Genomic DNA, 23,110 nt, shown 5'->3' on the forward strand with positions numbered 1-23,110 from the left:
ACAGTTAATGGAGGCCAAAACTCGCTGCGATAAGTGAAAAAAAAAAAAACACACACACGAAGTAGCGCCCCCCCCAACATTGTTTTTTTGTGTGTTCAGTGTATTCATTCAGATTTAGCATTGGAAGGAGATACATATAAGACATGTTTTTTTCATGTTTTCCCCCAAATTATAATTTATAAAAACTTTTATGTGTATATACAATATATTTTAATAAACATTTTTTTAGCACTTCAAATGTAATAATTATGATAACTTTTAAACATGTAACTGTCCCACCGAATTATGTTTAAACAAGAATTTTTTAAAAATGCTTGTCTTTATTAAATGCATCATTAAGTGAGTCCACTCAAATCCGCTCAAGTTGCTGCAATGAGTTGCCGCAGCAACTGTTTGACAAGCTAAACGATGATTGACACATGCGGCGCTTTGAAGTTTCAGTTTCCAAAGCATCTGCGGCATGATCAAACCTTCACGTCTGTCAATCATCGTTAACTTTAATAAGCAATTCCAGTGCACTGCCAGACCAAGAAATGCAGCAGGAGGGAGAGAGAGACTATGTGATCGGATCTGGACAGCTCATCTGTATTTATATTTTTTTAATTGAAAATTTATTTGGAGTCTGAAGCGCGAAGTAGCGAGGAATCACTGTAGTTACTGTTTTTCAGGATTTTTTTTAAACTAAAAAATGTGATAGCAATTCATTAACTTGTGTTAACTAATGGCTTTATTCTTCAAAATGTCTATTAAAACAATAACAATTTTTTTTGCTTAATTTTAATCGCAGCAGCCCTATTTGGCAGAAAAACTGGCCCTTCAAAAGAATCTTTAACTAGGTTGTGGCCTGAAACAAATATGTGTTTGACACCCCAGCTATAGATCACTTGGTAATAGGATGCCAATGTCAAGCCAAGATCTGCAGCAGAGAGCGGTTTAATGAGCTATAACAACACAAAAACATTGTCGAGAAACAGAGAGCAGCTAGACAAAATAGCCGTGTTGGAGTAGAAAATTTGGATGGTTAGTTCTTAACTGCAGTTGCATTTTGACGAAGGTTTGGATTCATTATAGAGCTCACTGATGTCATTCTGCGTTCCATTTTGGGAGCAGTCTGACTTGGAGGCACAAAGCAGTATTACTTATTACTGCAGTGTTGCTTTTTTCCTATCTGTTTTTTTAAGTGCATTTTGTGAGCTCACTGTCTGTCTGTGCCTTATCAGAATACTGTCAGTTTGCAATTTATGTTTACTTGGGCATCTTTTTTAGACATCAATGACCTCACCACCACCATTAATGAAAAATAAATTGCTGTTGAGTTCAAAATGCTTCCGAAAGAACAAGGTCAGCCACTGAAACTCCATTCCTAATACAGAATATTCTATCAGAAAGATGAAAGGACTCAACACAAGCCCACCTATATAAAAGTGATTCAACTGAAACATGAATAATTGAGAAACAAAAATATTTTTACTGGAACAACAGAAGGTTAAGCAGCCATAAAGAAGCATAGATTTAAAAAATAAAGTAAAATAAAAAAAGACATGCAGAAAATGCCTTGTGTGTCCGACACGGTTATGTCCGTGTCTAAATTCTTCAGAATAGACTGTTGGTGGTAAGAAATGAGGAAAAAACAACAACTCTACAACACATATTCCAAAAGGCTTTTGGTGCATTGAATAATTTCACTACTACAGTCGAGAGGAACAGGCACTATCATGGACATACTGTAAAAGCATTCACACTGTGATTGCGTCAACTTCTATGAAAGGTTTGGAAAACTCAGAGGAGCCTCATGTATCCCCAAACCCCCAGCAGATCATAAATAAGCAAGATAACAAGGAAGATTAATACTTTAGGGATCATTTCCCACATCTGTACAGACTTAGCTCAGACTTTGCCATACAAGGGTTATGCTGGGTTATCTGTAAAAACAACAAACAACTTAAAATTACGTCATATTGTCTGCTTTTTATTTATTTATTTATTCATTTATTCATTCATTCATTTGAGAGTTTTTTCAAAAAACATTTCTATTATTAGACTTTCTCTAGCTTGGACTGCTTATGCATTCTCTAGTTTAATGTTCAGTGAATGCGAGGCATGCCATCGCAAGCTGTGCCAGCACAAATTTCATACTTGGACCCCAAACCTGGCAATAATATGTTAGATTCTAAAAAGGATTCATTTTGAAACTGTTTCACAGAGTTTGGAATCCTTTTTTTGTGCCAGGAATAACTTTCAAAGTTAAGACAGGATTGGAGACCACAAAGATTGTCTTTCTCCCGCTTGAGTTAAGAGTTTACAAAGTATAGCGACTGGTAAAAATGAGTTTCATTTCAACTCAACTAGGTCTTAATCTGCTGCTCAAAACAAGACTTCACAGCAATACACTTGTGAATGCTGCTCCAACTATGAGACCACACACAACGCACCTTTCATCTTAACGAGTTTGTACACGATATTCCCACAAGGCACCTAGAATGATCGTAAAGATGAGTGGGATGTCTCTATTTAGTGAGGGGTCCTAATTTGACACGACAGCTGGAAGTGGCACGGAGGCGAGATAAGCAGAGACTAAATGAGAGAACAGGCATGAGGATAAAAGAAGCCCCTGCTGTTTAAAGAAGCAAACTTTAAATCTGGAGAAGCCACATTAGAGGCAATTGAAAACATCCTGCTAACAGATGTGCTAAAAGTCTACTGACTAATTTGTCTCCTGTTAATCATTTTGACATGGCTCCATTTTATTTTACAATGGGAGGAAAAAGAACATTCAACACAAAACCAGTTGTATTAACTAAAAATAACACCCAAAATGCAAAAAAAAGTAATAACTCAGCAGGTTACAAAACGTTATTCATTACTAATTTACAGAGCTGTCACTTGAGCTTATGTGTGCTTTTTGCTTTACTTATAACAGAATGAAATTGATTTTGTCAGTCGGATGTAATTAGTTGCATGTAAAGATCTTCAGTATCTGTCTCTGATGGAGTGTACTTTGCCCATGTGATGCTTTGAGAGCATGTTTGAGGGTCCGCACAAACCTCTCTGCCAAGCCATTGGTTGGTTGGGTGATAGGGAGAAGACTTGATGTGTTGAACCCCATTGGCTTGCAGGAATTCAACCATTTCTTTTGACACAAATTGGGGCCCGTTGTCTGACACGAGTTGTGCAGGGGCTCCGAAACGACTAAACATCTCTCCTAACTTCTCAATTGTCTTTTCCGATGTGGTTGATTTCATGATAGCTACCTCGGGCCACTTACTATGGGCATCCAAAGCAACCAGAAACATCCGATTTTCGAAAGGGCCCGCAAATTCAATTTGAAAGCGGGGCCAAGGGTCCTGAGGAAAATCCCAAGGATGAAGTGGGGCTGCAGGTGGATTGTTGCGAATCTTCTGGCAAGATGAACAATTTCGATCTGTTTATCTAATCCTGGCCACCAAAAATAACTTCTCGCCATTTCATTTTAACAATACCACTTTGACCTGCATGCAGTTCCGGAATTCCGATTGAACAGAAAGTTCCCACCTCATAGCCAAAAAAATTTGAGAGCGGTGTTCTCACACTTGGTTTGTCCTTTAATTACCATGTCCATGACAACTGAGAGCTTGGGGTCGTTCAGAGTTGCACATTTCACTCGCGAAGCAAGCAAATTGGTGCATGTTCAACATTTCGGAAATAGAAAATGTCCACTGAGGTAGGTTCATGTTTTGTGACAGGAAGTGGCAACCTCGTAAGTCCATTAGCACTGCAATGCAAATAAGATTTACGATACTTGATGTCGTATGAGTGACCTGATAACAACAAAGCCCACATCTGAAGACGTGCAGCAGCCAGCGAAGGGATTCCTGCATGAGGTCCCAAAATCGTTGTCAGCGGTCTGTGATCCGTTAACAGAGTAAACTTCCTTCCATACAAACATTGGTGGAACTTCCTCACACCAAAAATAATGCTCAATGCTTCTCGTTCCAAATGAGTATTTTTCTCTTCATAGGGCACTCAGTTAACTCATTGACTGCTCTAGACGACCAATCCATTTTGACTTTGAGGGATGGCAGTGATCATTCGCTGTCAGGCCTCTCCCAGTTCAAAATGGAATAGATGTCTAGTACCGTCAATGGCATTGAAAGAAGAGTATTCTAAGGCAGTCCTTCTTTTCCTTTCGGCTTTTCCCTTCAGGAGTCGCCACAGTGAATCAGTTGCGTGCTTCTAACCTTGTCCTCTGCATCCTCTGCTCTCATATCAACTACCTTCATGTCCTCTTTAACTACATCCATAAACCTCTTTCTTGTCGTCCTCTAGACCTCCTACCTAGCATCTGGAAATTCGGCATCCTTTTGCCATTATATTCAATATCTCTCCTCTCAACATGCCCAAACCATATTAGTCTGGCCTCTCTGACTTTATCTCCAAATCCTCTAACATGCGCTGTTACTCTGATATGCTCATTCCTGATCCTATCGATCCTGGTCGCTCACAAAGAGACCCTACGAATCTTAATCTCTGCCACCTTTCTCCAGACCAAAAAACATCACTGGTTTCACCACAGTTAATAAACACTTCCTTTCACACCTGACACTTTTCTCCACCTGTTCCAGCCTGCCTGCACATGCTTATTTAATCCTTTCCCAAACTCTCAATTGCTCTGGACTGTTTGGCCTAAATACTTAAACTCCTCCACCTTCTTGGTCTCTTCTCTCTGTAGTCTCACTCTTCCACTTGGGTCCCTCTCATTTACACACAGATATTGTGTCTTGCTATGGCTAACCTTCATTCTCCTCCTTTCCAGGGGAAAGCTCCACACCTCTAGTTTCTTCTCCAACTCTTCCCTGCTCTAACCACAGATCACAATGTCATCTGCAAATATCATAATCCATGGAGAGTGCAGTCTAACCTCGTCTGTCATCCTGTCCATTACCGTAGCGAACAAATTGGGACATCAATTGTGTTCAATGGCAGGCAATAAGTTAAATATATATATGTGGCGGAAAACACAGACAAGACTGAAAAAGCAGTTTCTGTTCTTGCACTCCTCTTTGAAAGAAACTGCTGTATTTCAAGCCAAAACAACTGTTGTGTTTGATAGGACAATATGTTTATATGCTGCCATAGCAGATTCATGGTGCATTAAGCCCCCAAACTATTTTTAATTTGCCCGTTTTACCCTGGAAACCCCCGTTTACAGACGTCGCGCAACTGTTTTTATTTCAACCCAGCCATGAAAACAAGGTAATTATATTTAATATTCAAAATGTCTGTCATTTTTTAGCTTAGAATCATTATGTCTAATATTTAGTTTGGGGGGGGGGGGGGAGGGGGGGGGGGACTTTAAAAAATTATCCACTCGGATATTTTAAACTTTTAAACAAATTACGTCACAATGAAAAAAAAAAATGGCATCTGTAAAAACATCACGGCTATCTACCTTATAACTATCGCTAAAATGTATTTTTTTTGTTACTGGTCGCATTTTCCCCAATATGTTAGATCGACATAAATAATATCATAAATAATCGACCCAAACAAACAAAAATTGAAAAAAAAAAACGTTTAAAAGGGTAAATGTATAAAAAATATATATAAGAAAATCTCGACCACCTCTTGATAGCTGCGATTTCTGCATCGCGACCCTTGGTATATTAATACGTTTAACCCATAAAATCCCCCCAAAATCCAGCTGTGGCCATTCACAGCTGTGTCTTAACACACAGTGATACATGCGACATGCAAGTTTTTGGATCGAAACAAGGTAAGTACGCGATAATATCTCGTTAAAGTCATGGCGTCTGTAATTCTGCTCTCGCATGCTCTCACCTTCAGATAGGGTTTTGCTGTTTAAAAAACTTCTTTTTTAAATGCCATCCTGTCCAAATTTTTTCTTCTCCCAGAAAATTGAGATTTTAAGCTTTCCAATGATGTATCACACATGCATATAGGACAATTTTGAAATTTGGCCAAATAGGGGGTCTCAGAGCGGAACTTCAAATCACCTGAGTGTTTTTCGCCATATATATATATTCTTTTAAACTTAAGGAGCAGTTTACATGGCGACTCTGCGACACCAAGATGCAATGACTCTGTTGCGGAATGGCCACGCCTTCATATGGTATCACCGAAAATGGAAGGCGAAGACGCAAAGCATTGAATCCGGACTCCAAAGTGAAAGGATTGCTCCGCATCCATATCAATGGAAAGCTCCCGCGCCGATAACGTCAGCACTCACACACGTCACATTGGGCATGGTCAGCGGTGCTAATAAACATTAAAAACAGCAAATCGGCTTTAATGTACTGTTTTTATAATATTTTTTATTTAAATATGTTGTATGTTTCCATTTTTGTTCCTTGTGGAGCAAAAGAAAAATGCCATTGCTTGGAGTGGGCCTGTATGTTGTCTTCCGGGATGAGGAGGTTGTTGGGGTCAAAGTCCATAATTGGCTCTCGCCTTGTAAATCTGCACTGCCCTGTAGGGCCTGGCATGAATACTACATCGTTTTCACGCGGAATTGCGTCACTGTTTGAATGGAGACGGAACCATATAAATGCATTTTTAGAATTTTTCGTATTCCCGGAGAGTCACCATATAAACGGCCCCTAAATCAGGTTTAGAGTTTACAGTGTATTTCTGCTCATCAGTGTACGTATGTATGTTTTTATTTATTAAATTACTGTTGATCAACATTTTTTAATTTTGAATTTTAATTTAGACTTGTATGCATATGTGGAAATTAGGAATGGGCGATACCAGTGATTTTGGATTCGATCCGATACCAAGTAATACCAAGGCCAAATATTGCGATCCCGATCCGATATCGATACCGGAACTTCATATTATGTATATATTATACATTATACAAAATTATCGCGTTAACGCGCGGTAATTAATTTTTAAAATTAATCACGTTAAAATATTTGACGCAATTAACACACATGTCCCGCTCAGACAGTATTCTGCCTTTTGATAAGTTTTACAGCAAGGCTTTTTGTACATTCTAACAGCGAACTCTTGTGGTCGCTTTGCGACATGGTTTATTGTTGTCTTGCCAGTTTAATATGGCTGCAGGACGTCTCGGGCTGACGCCTATGTTGTAATGTTGTGCTTATATGATCCTTGGACAAGATTTGTCCGTAAGTATGGTTGTTGTAAATAATGTACATATTATGTTAGTAAGCGAAATGTTATATTTTTTGTATGAGACGCTTTTTGTTTATGTTTTGTGAACCTGTATAGCGTGCTAAGCTAACGTTGTTGCTAATGCAATGCTTGTGTACTTTTTTTTTTGTAGTTTTACGACGGTCTAAAGAGGACAATGGTTTGAGGCCATTTTATTAATAAATCAGATGAAAAAGAAAGAAGTCTGATTATTATGGGGTCGTTCACTAGCTGTCTAGCTTTGGAAAAAGACGCTTCGGAGTGAGGACAGCATAGACAGATTTAAATGACAGTAGAGGGAGATGCCCACAACAGTCCTTATGTACCGTATGTTGAATGTATATATCCATCTTGTGTCTTATCTTTCCATTCCAACAATTTATTTTACAGAAAACAAATGATTTACAGAAAAATATGGCATATTTCATAAATGGTTTGAATTGCGATTAATTGCGATTAATTAATTTTTAAGCTGTAATTAACTCGATTAAAAATTTTAATCTTTTGACAACCCTAGTATATATATATATATATATATATATAATATATATACACACATATATATATACACACACACACACACACACACACACACACACACACACACACACACAACCCTCCGTTCTCAGCCATTCTGATTATATCTAATGTACAACTACAGCAAGCACTCAAAAACTATTAAAAGTCCCTTTGTGTCAAACATGCATTGCAATGGAAAAACTGCTGCTTTTAATAACTAGCAAAGCAGTTTCCCTACAAACTCACAAACCAATCCATCAACAACAAAATCTGATGAGTCAGTCTCACTCTTCAACCATGACCCTTGACTTCATATGCACAGAACATTTCCCTGCTACACGTTGTATTTGATCAAATGTTAATCTACTTAAATTAAATATTTTTGATCTAATTAAAGAACGAATTAATAGTAGCATGTTACCGCCCTCTAATGGTAGATCATTAAAAACAAATCCAATAGACCCTACTCACCTACGTCACAAAATGGGCGTGTCGCTGCTTCTGGCCACCATATTGTACCTCTTTTTCAGACTTATTCTCATTGAGTTCAATTAGTCGAGCTAGTTATAGAGCAATTCATGGAAGCCCCGGTGTTATCTGACGCTGTAAACTCATTGGATCCGTTGCATAAAAGGCGTTACGTGGAAAAGCTTCAGTTTATCCATTCGCCAGATCCGTATTTGATGCCTAAATCGATGTTTTTCGACCCGCTGGCTTCGCCTGACATCTAATACCCACACAAAATCAGCCTATTCTCACGAAAGTTTGAAAAACTTTAAGAGCTTGGAGGCTTATAAATGCTACGTTGCTGGTTAGGTGAAACACGTCCTCGTACACGAAAATTCAGCAGGAATCTTGTGCTCGGAAGGTGAGTTACGAAATTTTCAATTCAAAATCTTTTGTTCTTGCTAACATCCACTGTCAAGTCTAATGTATTTCATGTCATTTGTCAATGGAGCTAGGGTTTTTAATGTTTATATGGTTTAGCGATAGCACTAACTACATACATACGTGTATGTTGTCGACGATTAGCCTAGCAATGATCTTAATTGTGGTTGTCAGCCCAAAACCCTCTAAATATATATTAAATGCATCTTACCAGATATAAAATGACTACTACATAATCTGTGGTAGTCGTTTGGAGCCCAGTTTCTCGTCGAATTGCAGCAGTCAATCGCGGCCTCCTCTTCGTGTCTCTCGGAATACGGTAAAAATTCAAGTCTCTCCGTCTATCTTCTCTGTTTTTGCAACCGACCGCCACACACGACTTCACCATTTTGAGTATTAATGTTGACGAGCAGTAAAACGTGCAATAATAGGAAGAATTTACGAAGCGCTAATGCATTTCTATGGCGAGTATGCGGACATCATGGCGCGGGGGCGTGGCTGTGACGTCACGTGAGTAGGGTCTATAAACAAAAATCACTTGCCGTTTTTTGAATTTTATTTTACTAACACAATTTTCAAACAGATTTTGAAATAATTGAAACAGACCTTTAACCAAATAAAAATAAATAGCAACAAAACATAAGAAATCAAGCATTTAATTGTTTGTAACATAAAACAATATGGAAAAAATATATTCACGTGGCACCAACACAGTCACATCAAACTTTGTTGTGACTGTGTTGGTGCCTCGTGAGAGGGGCGGAGGAAAAGCATGCTGATCGACAACGGGATAGAGTTGTAAATGGGGGCGGGAGCAGACGTCAGTGCACTGCTTACATGCATGTAGAACGCGAAAGGGAAAAGTAGTACAAAGAGTGTGCACAAAAATATACCCAAAAAATAGACAAAGAAAATATAATATATTGATTCCAAATATCGATACTTTTGCTTGGGGATCGACGCCTAAAACTTGCTGGCTCGAAATATCGATATTTTGGTATCGTTCCCCCCTATCTTAGTGGAAATCACATTTTTGGACAAACTAAATATTGATATTGTGGCCTACATGACCAAAAGTTCTTTATACAAGTATTTATTTATTTGTAATGTAAATTAACAAAATTCATCACTTGCCCTATAAAGAATTAAAACAAAAAATACAAATCAATTTACGTGACACCAATTTTCTCAGAACAAAAACATAACTAAAGCACAGTCAACATGAAAATTGTAATCATTGATTATAAAAAATAAATAAATAAATAAATAAACAAACAAACAATTATTAAAGGGTAGGAGAAACAAAAAATGTTCCTGTCAATTAGCTTTCATCACCATCATGTGTCTGTCACCACCAACGGATGCATCAATAATAAAGACCGTTTCAAGCAGCCAGGCCTTGTTCTTGTTGTGGTGGTAGTGTACACATCAGAGCAATGTGTTAGGAACATTGTGCAAATATGTTTTCTGTTGACTTGACGTCAACCCAAGTCTGTGATGTGGCATCAAAAATCTCCAAAGCCCTTCTGTTGTTAGTTAAGAGACAACAGCGCTGTCATGTCTGCTCACATCAAGTGACTTTCTTCTCTTAGACAAGACATCTGCACCTACTTTGGTGACCCAGTGGCATTAACGTATATACAAACTAGAAAAATAAAATTAAAAAAAACACTGGTTTCACAAAAAGCAGTGGCAAATACATGACGAGGATATGCCAGGTAGGCCTTGAGCTAGCTTCAGTTTTCTAAACCTTTTATAAATTGCAGCAAAGTTAACCTACATGGAAAGGAAATGTGTTGATATTTTACTTTGAAATTCTTATGAAGCAGCTAATTTTGGAATTTAATCACCAAATTTTGATTTGAATGCATCTGTCTCAAAATTATTCAAATTAGAGGTGAGAAGATATATCATCTGAATTGGTACATCAATCCAAGGCCCCTGTACCAAATTGAAATGAATTGTGGTGCTTTGCAATTTCAGCAAATATCATATCGGTGCAACTTAAAAAAATCTATATTTTATCGTATCATGAAATTGGTGATTTACACGTCTAGTTAAAACTAGGGTTAAAGATATATTGATCTGGATCGATACACTGATCAGTTGGCAACTAGCCAATTAGGTCAAACAAAACGGGAAACATTAATAAATATTGTCATATCTGAAATATGTCATTTCATTATAAATTATTGCTCTCATTCAAAGGTCTGACATGCTAAAGCAACAGAATTACTACTGTAATCTGATCACTTTATTTCACTAACAGGCAATCTAACGCATTAATTTTTCCAAACCACTAATCTAATTAAAGTTAGTTTCCTTCGTGTCAGTGCATTACTAATTTGTGATTGCCTCATAATGTATGTAGAATGAAGTATACTGTAGTCATGTACGAAGAGCATTTTGAAAAGAAAATGCTGCCCATGAATTTGGGAGTGACGTCACATGTCACGTTTTCCCATTGGAGGACCAAAAAAACGGGTCACGTGTATTACCATGCCGTGACCGCCGAGAGTCTCCGGCCATAACTGCTAACTAGCTACCTTGTCAGGACGCGAACAATCAATGAAAGAGGCAGGAGAGATACCACAAACGGCTGCATTTGCTCACTGGAAATACAGCCATTACTTCACATTTTCGTCCAGTAAAGATGACAAAAATATCTCTGTGCGTTGCAAACTTATCGCTGGCTCAAATACCCTGTGGACCGCTAAAAACTCCACATTCAATTCAAGGAACCACTTGGAATTACAGCACAGCGCTGTTCAACTCAAAGCAAAGCCCACAGGTAACGAGAGCACTTCTACACTTGAAAAGGTTCTCACTTCACAGGTATGCCTTATCACAGTTAATCAGTGGATTTTTTTGCCTTTTCAATGGGGTTAGTCACATGAGCTGTTCGAAAAATGATTTGTACCCATTACCCATGAGCTGTTCGAAAAATGATTTGTACCCATTTATGGAATACTTTGAAGGATTCTTGTTCATTTCGGTCATTTTTATGGTTTGTTTATTTGCTTTAGAACTTTTTACAGACAACATTTTAACGGCCAGGTCTTTATTTTAAACGGGAAGTTCAGAATTTTTGACATTAGGTGTTGAGGCAGCAAAGCATAAGAATTGATAAAAAGTAACTGATAGATTACTTTAAGTAAATTAGTTACTTTGATAATAATGAGTAAAGTAAGTAGATTACTTTTTTGAGGCGTAATCAGTAATCAGTTTTTTAATTTATCTGTGACAACACTGAACAGAATAGTCCAAAACAACAAAATTACTTGGTATTCTTTACTGCTTTAGGTGGAATGTAACTTACTGCACTGTTATGTACACATTTAAGAGTACAATAAATCGATTAGAGGCCTTTGAATCGAATCGTGGAGGACTATGAAATGAGGATATATGGTATTGTTGTCCAAATAATCGATATTTCATCATGAAATTGGTGATTTAAACCCTATAAACTATATTGTTATTTTCAGAGTTTTAAGAAGTATCTTTATAATTCAAGGATTTCGGTACTTGGGTTCTTTGAAACAAAGTCATGGCAACTGGTTCCATTGTTAAAAATATCAATAAAAAAAACAACAACTCAATCAATGAGAACGTACCTCCAATCCTGGCATTGTAAGCCACACCGACTCCACAGACTCCATTATTGGCTACCGCTGCCACTTCACCAGCACAGCGTGTTCCATGCCTAAAAACGGGGGTTGAGAAGAAGCACATTTTAAAAGAGTATCTTTCAGATGAGAATATATTTTTTTTAATTTTTTTTTTATCAAACTTGTTTAAGAATAGGTAACACTCATGGTTATTAACATTGCTTGTGACAGAGTGTGCTGCTCAAGAAATGTGGTTAAAGCTGCACACAGCAATGAAAAAAAGAAAAACGAAAAGTTCCTGGCTTTGATTTATTCAAAAAATTCTAAATCCCCATTCATCTTAAAAAGAAAAACCCACAGAAAACAGTAAGTCACTGACTGAATGCATTATACATTATTTACAAGAATTAACCTTGGAGGGGTGAGTGCACAAAATCAGTCAAAGGAAAGGGCAAAACATATCTTCTGAATATAAGATGGATTTTAGTGAATACCATTTTCCATTTCTACACAGTGTCTTTCATTATTCCCAAGCCTCCAATGTAATGTATCTTGCTCCAGGCCCTGCAATGTTCCGGAGTCCAAAACAGAGTGACTGCTCATCACATTCCAGTCAGGTGCATTCCCTTTGTTGGCCAGATGGATACGCACTTCTTATACCATTCAACATCTCACAAACCCCTATTGGCTTTACCATTCTCAGGGTGCAAACACATGTCTGTGTGCCGAATCATAATAAAAGACAAACTATCGGTACTCAATAAACAATATTTTATCCTGCTAAATCAGGTATGGTTGATGGTTGCATGATTGTTAAAAAAATATTTAAAGGAGAAAAGAAGCAATCACTTTTGTATGCAAACTTTGCAGGATGGTAAAAAACTCAGGAAATAAAAATCAAGAAAATAAACCCACACACATCATCTTGGCAAATTTCCAGAACATTTTATCTTTGCACATCCTGAAATCTATTTTGCCAGGTTACTGCTGCAGTTGTATTATATCCTGTATATATGCTTAGGATGTGGCTGATGAGAAGGAGATAAATGACAAGCATTCAAGCGAACCTTTTCAAACTCTGCTTTTGACACATTCATTACCGTCACGACTCACGAGTGTGGGTAGGGGGTTTTATGGAATACAAATGCAGCCAGAGAGAGATGAGGTTTTTAGTTTCTGACTGATTGAGGAAAGAAGAGCTCTTCTCTTCTGTACATTTTCCTAATGTGAATACCATGCATACTTTACTAGTGCTCCCTTAGTACATTTTTTCACTACTGAGAGAGCGAGATCAACAACATTGTCATTTTTTGAATGTTATTTTACTGTACGTTCAGGATAACAACAAGGTGATTTGGTTAACGCTTTAACGAACTAGAGCTGCTCTAAAAATGAAATGTTTTACAATGACAACCCAGTAACTTTGGCATATTACCACTTATAACAGTGAAACTAAGGGAACACATCAACAATCTTCTTACGGTTCTAACAACACTGAAATTAAGATTTTCTTGGCACCAGGGCCGTGCAGAGACCGATGCATTGGCAGGTGCTCATAGATCAAAGGGGCACATGAACAAGTATTTAATACACCTTACAACAAGATAACTTCCATTTTAACCAGCTTTACAGTATAATTGGCTGTGATTGTGACACACTTTAATTGGGACGGGGGAATAGAGAATAGAAATCAACACTGTCATCAACACTCAGTCTTAGCCTCTTTTCCTTTAATCTCCAAATCAAAATTCCTTCCTCAACTTTTTGTTCATCTGAAAACAAACCACATCAGATGGACACTGAGCCACCATCAGCAGTTTTTTCAAAACTATTATTTTATTACTATCCATATTTGACAACTCAAGTACCTAATAATAATGACATAAAATATTATAGAACATTAACATTGTAATTGTGTTTATAATTGTTGTATTTTATACCCGAATATCCTTGCAAACTGTGTTATTCTTACCTATTGTGCCATTCACCCAGCTGATGAGGGATGCCTTCAGCAGCCTCATCCAGCTCCTTTTTATTGTTTTTTTCTAAATTTTTTTATCCGTCAACCTCCTTTCCTTACGAAGCACGTCTACATAATGAAATATAAATCCTAAGTTTATAAATCCTAAGTTTAAAAAAATCAGAATGCACGGTGGCTGTTATTTTTATAGCTTTTTTAATGTTCTTTCTTAATAACTGTGGAGGTAGATTTGTGTCTTTATTATTCAATCAAAAAAAAAAAAGTTGCTTCAATCAAAATATTTTCAATTAAAAAAAATTGTGTTTGAAAGCAAAAATAAATTTGAGAGGAACAACATGGTGCTTCAATCAAAAAACATATTTTCAAAGAAAAAATTCATATGCTAAAAAAATAAAAAATTTTTGATTGAAGTGCAAAAAGTTTTGTACTCACATTTTTTTTGGGGGGGGGGATGTGCAAAATGTTTTGAGCACTTTTTTTTTTTTTTGAAGTGGAAGAAGTTTTGAACGCAATTTTTTTTTTCTATTGAATCATTCCAAGACAAATGTTGCACTTCGCTATTCGTCAGACATGTTTGAGTGTAGGAGTGGGAACCTCTTAGTACCTCACGAAACGATACGATTTGCGATACAAAGCTCACGATGACGATGATCTGACGGTATGGCGATACAACGATTATCGATACATTTGTAGAATATCCTAGAATGATTTTCTGACCAACAACTAATAAACAGAAAAACAAGCTTCTGCTGTGAATTGGAATCAGTTTATCACTAGTAGACGTCCAATCCATTTGAAATGAGAGGCTGCCATCCCTCCCACTTCAAATGGATTGAACGTCTATGGCCGTCAGTGGCAGCCAATGCCAGGCAATGAGGTAATTTTGGTCCATTTGAGGTCATTTACCTGTTGATCTTCAGTTACTTCCTGTTGATTTGGGGGTATTTTATCATTACGTATTTAGTTGATTTTGAGTTACAGAACAGGAAGTGACCGGGGAATCACCCAAATGAATAGGCAGTGACTCAAACTCAACAGGAAATTACCTATAAATGCCCTCAAATGAACCGCAAGTTACCTGTAAATGCCTTTAAAAAACCCCAGTCGAAAGGATTTGGCGTCGTGCACCATCAATGCAGCCTTAGAGTTAACAGAGACATTATTATGGTGGAAGATTTTGGTAGCAACTTGTTGGTTCATTTTTTTTTAATTTTTTTTTTCCTAAAGACATTGACACTTTTTTTAAACGATATCTCGATTCTTGGCAGGAGCATATCGATAACCTTTTGAGATACAAAGTATCACGATATATCATCATTTCGATATTTTGTCACACCCCTATTTTAGTGACAAGTGGCTACACCAATGGCTTATTTCTGAAAAGCTTGAAGAAGCAAGAATCATGCCCACCACTCTTCGGGTCAACCTGAGCCGTCAGCTCGAGCCCCGGCTGAAAATAGCGCCTCTCAGGTGGACGACGGGCTCTGTGCGAGGTGCGCGCGCCTCCATTCCAGAACACGGGAAACCTCAACCACACAGCTGCCGGTGGCACCACCGCCTCGCACAGACTGCGCGCTCGCTGGCCTGACGACTGGCTATTGGGGTCCCGCCGGAATGCCGCGATGCGGAAGCTATGGGGCTTTTACTCCCCGCACCATCATGGAGGCCGGTAGGGTGGCCGGCGAGTGGCCCGACACTTAGCACTTAGTGGCATGATAATTGTGTTCATATTACACTACATCATCAAACTAAACAAATAAGGCACAGATGGAGTGGAGGCATTATTGTTCAACAGTTATGGCAAAAACAGAGGTACTAACAACAGGGTCACTGATGCATTTGCATTTGTTTATAATGATTCAGATTATAATCTTCAGTGTTGCAAAAAAGAAATTAAAAAAAAGAAATGGGTGGCATCAACGACAGAAGCCACAAAACTCACTCAGAAATCATTATGTATAAGTGATGTATTACTGTACATCCATAGCAGTGCCAGCTAATGATTGAAAGACACTAAACAAATGTTGAAATAACCAATATCTGAGTTTCTGCCTACCATAAACACACACACACACAGACACACACCCACACAATAAATATAAAGCAAACTAGACTGTCAAACAAGTTCTGTTCTTCCAGGAAATGAAGCACTCTTTATTCATGTATTTTCCATTGTGTAATAAATCAGGATGCGCCTGACAAAGTGGCATTAATAAAGAGACTGTGATTAGAAAGACCCAATTCACTAAACCCTACGGCAAGGTCTACTCCAAACAGTGAGACAAACTTGTGTTACATTAAAAGATATATGTGGGCCCAAGGCCAACAACACAATCAGTATTCATATCAGCAACTTGCAAAACCATTATCTACGTTCAAGCGCGTAACTGAAATTCAGCTCCAGAGATTTGCTACGGAAAAGCTACAGTCAGACAAATGTATTTGAAACTGTCTGTCTGAGAAAGGACATTTGTAAAGGACAAACACAATTATTGCCAGAAAAGCAGGTTGAAGCTTTGGTCATTGTTTAGACTTCACAACAATTGCTTAATTTGCTAAAATGGATGGACACTTGTTAGTTTATTAAATAAAGTTGGCTTGTTTTTTATGGTAAGGAAATTGATATCAAATGATGCAGTGATAGTGCTAGTAAACTTTGCTTCATTTCTGTTTTTAATGGCCCTTGTCAGATTTTGCACTTAAACCTGTCCCAATTTGCCTCATAGAGAAAATTATACATCTTCTAAAACCAACATTTAATTATTACAAAAATCCCGGAGGCTATTTAAGCTTTGGTTTATGATGCTAGCCAGCCGTTAATCTCCCAGTTTTACAAATGTGAAAATAAACTTGTTTACCAATGGAGTTTGATGTTTATAGAGCTGCGAGAACATGAATAAAGTATAGCTAGAACAAGTTTATGGTCAACTAAAAATAAGTAACCCGTGCACTCGACTACAGAATTAGGAGAATTAACAATGTTTTCTGGGATCCATCAAGAGAAAACATGGCAATAAAACATGACTGAAGGATATAGGTCTTTTAAACCATTGTTGGCATCCACCGCAATGAATCTGGAAATTATGAGCCAAGTAATTCAGGAATAACTACATTCAGAAAATGCCAATTCGTGACCCATCTTGATGGTACACGAAGGAAACTTTTGAAAAAAACATTTCGACAGCATGCTGTCTTGGATAAATAGTAGTGTGAATGGTCACATTGCTACCCTGCCATCCTTACTGCAGCCCGTATGTCGAGAAAGAAAGACAGCTTTATGGAGGGTGAACAGAGTTGGGCTTTCTGAACGGGAACAGACATTTTCAGTCTAACTCACACCTTTCAGAGTTTTCCTGGCCACTGGTTGTTTACACACACATCTGCACCAACCCCACTGTAAGCCAAGAGACAGGAATGCACCAAGCCTCTCATTTGGTATTGCCACGAGGCAGGCATGGGGAGCTGGGTGGCAACAGATAAGGGTTGAGATTAGCCAGGGTTAGAGAGAGGTGCAGCAAGAGAGAAACATCAATAGTAAGTGTCTTAGTTGGGCTCTGGGCCACTATGAGCCGCAAGAGGCGCTTAAGTCTGCCTTGGCAAGAACTGTCAAAGTATGCTGCTACTTCAGAGCTTTGTCCACGTTCCTATATTTAGACTTTGTCAATAAAGGTTACTAAACCATTTCCACCTAATTATTAAACAAACCTTGATGTTTAGAAAGAGTGCAAAAATGCTTTAAGGCAGTGTTTCTCAAACCTTGTACAGCGAGTATCACCTCAAACAGGGTCCCCCCAGGATTGATCAATCTAAATTCAAGACTTTTAGACCTTTTTTAATGCCATTTCAACTGAAAATTAATACTTTTTTCGCATCCATTATTTAGATAATATTGAATTATATTAAAAAAATAAAGCACTGAACATCAAATTTAACCTCAATTACTAAGTGTGTTTGACAAAAGAATGCACATTTACTGAAGATACAATTAAAACATTTAAATATAAGGTCTTTCAGAATTTTTTTTCCCAGGATAAAATGGATTTAACACTTTGCAATACAACAGGTTTCCCTTTTAAGAGGACCTAGTCAAGGTGGTAGGTAGGAAATTGTCAAGTTGGCCACCTTAAAGAGCATATGACACGAGAAAAAAAAGTCTTAAATTTCCCCAATAGCTATATAAATGGCTTGAGAAGGACCAGTCAGCCCGTCGAGGGGGAACTATTCACAACGAGGAAAACGCGACAAAGAGAGCGGCAAAATGTCATTGTTTCTGTCTCTTTACGTCAATATTTTTACAGGATATTCTTTTTATCCAAGTATTTTCCCCAATTGCTAAATAAATGGCATGGTCTTGACAAATAACAGTCTTGTGCTGAATGGAATATGAAATAATAAAAATGCATTTATTCAGGACGACTTGGCAAAATTACTCCATAATGGTCAAAACTGTCGACTTCACCTTTACTATCGCACCTCCCAAACGATATTTTAGGACACCTAAATCGGACATATGTAATTTCCCTTCCCCGGCTTCGGAGAATGTAAACAAACCAGAAGGCGTGACAGCTAGCCGACATGCTAACCCGAACCGAGTGATGTTTCAAAGTCTTCGAAGCGGAAAATCACACATAACTATCCTGGATTATTTGACATGACGACCCGGTCGTCGATTGTCTTCGCGGATCGGCAAACCGCCCTGCGGAGAGCAATTTACAGTTCGTTCCCCGGAGGAGGGTGGCTGGAGTTGTTGTGCAGCTAACGTGCTGCTGCTAATGAGCATTAGGAGAGCTTTTTACATGCCTATCAATGATCAAACGTAAGTAGTCCTTCATTTAAAGGAAGTTTGTAGTGTTTACTTTGTAATTACTGTATTCGTATTTGACATAATACAAAACAAGATGTTTACTCACTTCCTCGTAAGTCCAATGGTCCCACAGTAAATATCCACGGTGAATGGGAACCTTTTGAAACTCCAAAAAGGCGCATACTCCCTCATACAGAATGATTTTTCTGCAGCCGTTTGGCTGGCGTGATGCAAAAAATAAATGTATTAATCCGCAAAATCAGCTGAATCCTTCGTCCTCATACACAACAGTACACTGTAGCGTGAAGAGGACGTCTTCTACCGTACACGTCACAGCGCCCTCCTCCTCAATGCAAGACCGAAGCCAGAAGTCACTCATTTTCATGGCGCGGGATTCAAAAAACTAAATAAAAATAGCGATCGCTTCCACACACATCCAAGCGGCCCATATCATTCAGGGGCATAAAATACCGCGTGTATTATGAAATAAACATGTTTTTTTCGTGTCACAGGCACTTTAACTGTGAAGTGCTTGCAATTGGCAGTGAAAGTTTAAAAAACAGCCACTAAATAGCAGTAGTTTACCATTAATTACCACAAAATAAAAAAGCTACACATGACCATTTCCCTTGGTAATTGTTTTTTTCTAATCACATTACAAGAAGTATAAAAAAACACATGTTAATCCTTTGTTAGCTATTGAAGACATTTCTTTTAATCAGATAGAGAAAATCCATACTCTTATTTAATCAAGAAAAACATTTAAATATACCAGGAGGTGTTTTACCATCACCTATATTATAATTTGCCTGTCACCATGCCATGTTATTCAGATCAATGTTAGTACGTTACCCCGCACTTGTTCCAATAATATACAGTGTCAACCGTGTTGTGTATCTGAGAGTGATAGCTAATCTACGACTCCGGTTTATCCATGCTAAGGCTAGTGCACCTGCCAATACCCCATTGAACATGGCTAACTCTGGAGTTAAAACTGCGAAATTCACATTCATTCAAAAGGCAAACCGTGCAGACATACATTATTGTATCTAACACATTTTAATTAGAGAAATTGGCAACTTACTTTGAAATGTTAAGCAGGTCCACTGCCTTCGCATGACCCATAAACTGCAACCCAAAATATCTGGATGCGACTTGGTCGCCGATCCAATACCTCACATGCTGGTCCAACTGTTTGGACTTGGTTGACTTGTTGAGGCTTTCGTCGAACATAACAACTAAGGCATCTGAGCAGTTCCTTGCGTTAGCACACAGTACTGTGCGATTGCCTGCTGTTATGACGTTGATGCTAATGATGCTAACGGCGCGCACGCACGAGGTGCAGCGCATCGTAAAAATTCTACGCGCCATCTCATATCATTGGATTAAAAAAAAAAAAAAAAAGCTTCGTCACGGGTATAATTTAGGTTGCAGTGAGATGTTCTTGAAAATTAAAACCACTGTGAAAAAATTCCAGACTTACAACAGCTAATTTAATGCTTTTAATACCTTTAATAATGGAAAACTAAATTCAATGCTTTTTTAATACTTTTAATAACCCGCGGGTACCCTGTCACAGAATGCTTTGCATTCGGTTCACCACGACCAGGGCTTACATCAGCTCAGTTGCTGCCATTGACGTTGTCAGATGTCCTACCCATTTTGACCTGCACCAGCAGGCAATGAGTTAAAATTAGTTAATGTAACAGGCCAAAATGTTCAGAAGAAACAAGAAGTGGTTTTAGTTGCTTTTACAAGTTACAGTTTAAGCATTAACAGGGCACAAATATTTTAGAAAAAAATTAATGAATTGGTAATGCGTTAAATGGTATTAAACCAAAAAGTAATTCCTAAATATTTGAAGAAACAGTTCTTAACCCTTTAAAGACCAAGTGACTATTTTTGATAATAATAATAATTACATCATATAACTGTTTTTCAACAGTGTTTCAACAATATAAGGCATTAACTATGTACAAATCTATATTAACCCTTTCCTGCACAATTTAAATTTTTTTTTTTTTTTTTTTTTTTTAAAACCTTACAAGGCACTCATTGAACTAATTGGCTGCCATTAACGGTGCGAGAGGTCCAATCCGTATTGACCCTTTTATAATTATAACAATTACACTGTTCAACAAATTCAGGGATGCATCTGGGAAATTAAAAAAAGGGACCAGTTGGCCCCCTTGTGTCTGAAAAGGGGGCCAAATTCTAAAATAGATGGGGCCCGATTTAACTAGATTGCCGAAGTATACAAAACTGATTGAAATAAACCAAAATACATTCATTGGAGCATATTTCTAAATTGCAAATGAAAAACCATTATTTGAGTCAAATCTATTTTTCTAATATATCAAAAAACCATTTTAATTCAAGTCAAAGAATTTTCATACCTTAGCCACGTGTATTTCTTCAACCACTCTTTCTGAAAGACGTGATCATATTTTTTTGTATCACCATTGTCATTATCACCAACGTTCGTAATAGGTTCGTTTTCTTCATCAAAATAATCCATATTGTCAGTTTTCTTGGGTTTCTCTGATGGCGGCAACATTTCACTATCCAAAGTTTCGTCTGCTTTCGAATCATTCCCATTATCCACTAAATTCGAATCATTAACAGCAGTCTGCTACAATGAATTGTCACTACCCTCCGCAAAATTATTCAATTGTTTCTTAAAAAACGAGAATATGTTTGCTTGCTGCCTGTTTTTAATGTCTTTTAGAGTTTTACTCCTGTTCTCACGCTTCATATTGCTAGAGCATAGCCGACAACAGCCGACTATGATTCATCTTCGTACTTACTCGTGATTGGCTGTGCTACGTCGACCCGCTTGCTCCATCCGCTCTCTCCATTGGCTCTTATGCCTTTCCCCCGCGGAAGTGTTAGCTTTCGTTATGAAAAACATTCGAATATATCGGACAGGCATTAGGAAACGTTACGAAATGTTAGGATTTCTTTAGGATACATCAGGATATGTTAGTATGTCATATGTGGCGCAGATCATGTAGCAATATGCGCCAATCGTAATAGACTTGCGCCGGTGCTGGCCCAGTGGAGTTACAAAGTTGCGCCAGTGGCTGTCAAAATGCATAAATGGCGCAAGGGCGCGGCCCAGATGCACCCCTGCAAATTGTTTCATTCAAATTCTTTCATTCAATTCAAAACACCTGCAAAAGGTTCCGGAGCCTTTCAAAAGTCAGTCTAATATATAAGGTGAAATTATTAATAGTACACCAAAAATAAAATGGTATCTCTACACAGAACCCGTGCTTCAGCCATTGATTTCAGAATAGGCAGCGGACATGAAAACCACTGTTGCCCCGTGCCTCCCTTTTTACAAATTATTTGGGGAAAATTCATGTTTAATTCATCTTTCCAAGTATAAAGTTGCCCATCTCTTGTTTCTAATAAGGCTTAAATTTTACTGAGGTAAGGTAAGCACATTGGTCATCTTCTGTGCTGTTAGGTGAATTTAAAAATTAAAAGAATAATTTCTGCATTTTAAAAAATGCCACAAATCGCAAGTTAACTATTGACAGCATGCGATTATTCGTGATTAAAAAATTTAATAGCTTGACAGCATGAATATTGTAACAATATTTCAATACGGTTGGTCATGAATCATGATATAAAGTAGGCCGGTCTGACGCATGAAACTCCCGGACTGAAAATGAGTCCCACTCCGGCCTTGCCTGGCACAGCCAGACTATTCTCCCTGTATACAAACACTGTGAGAAATAGTCTGGGACCCAGCCCATTAACGGCCTCTCGAGCAAGATACAAAATCAACCGTCCAATCAGATTCGTTTATTTGCATGACGTGTTCTTGATGAGTAACGTCACTCTTGCGCGCCGAAAGTAGTCTCTACAACAACAAGGATGGCGAACAGGAGAGCCAAGAATACGTTCCAATCCGCGGTAAAACCAGTTTTAAATTAGCAAAAACACATCGAAACAAGTCATTGACAACAGTCAACATGGCTCGCGCTAGCCATGTTGAATAAACTTTTCCATTCTCTGCTCACGCTAATTACTTGTCGCTTTAACAACGTCACGTCTGCCCGTCGCTGATTGGTCCACTCCGCTGCCTGTTTGCTGTGGCTTGCTCCGCCCTCGGAATTTGATCCGCCGGACGGTCGCCAGACTCAA

At 38.1% G+C, this 23,110-nt stretch overlaps 1 protein-coding gene across 4 annotated transcripts in view; it reads right to left on the bottom strand.

The window, feature by feature from the left end:
• furina (furin (paired basic amino acid cleaving enzyme) a) overlaps positions 1 to 23,110 on the bottom strand; it is a 113,117-nt gene that overhangs the window by 22,724 nt on the left and 67,283 nt on the right. For all 4 annotated transcript variants that reach the window (XM_057844566.1, XM_057844487.1, XM_057844639.1 and 1 more), the window contains exon 7: positions 12,177 to 12,265. In XM_057844566.1, the coding sequence (XP_057700549.1) occupies positions 12,177 to 12,265 (89 nt within the window). The remainder of the gene's footprint in view (positions 1 to 12,176; positions 12,266 to 23,110) is intronic.

Source organism: Corythoichthys intestinalis, chromosome 1 (genome assembly GCF_030265065.1).
Source record: "Corythoichthys intestinalis isolate RoL2023-P3 chromosome 1, ASM3026506v1, whole genome shotgun sequence".
NCBI classification, from domain to species: domain Eukaryota; kingdom Metazoa; phylum Chordata; class Actinopteri; order Syngnathiformes; family Syngnathidae; genus Corythoichthys; species Corythoichthys intestinalis.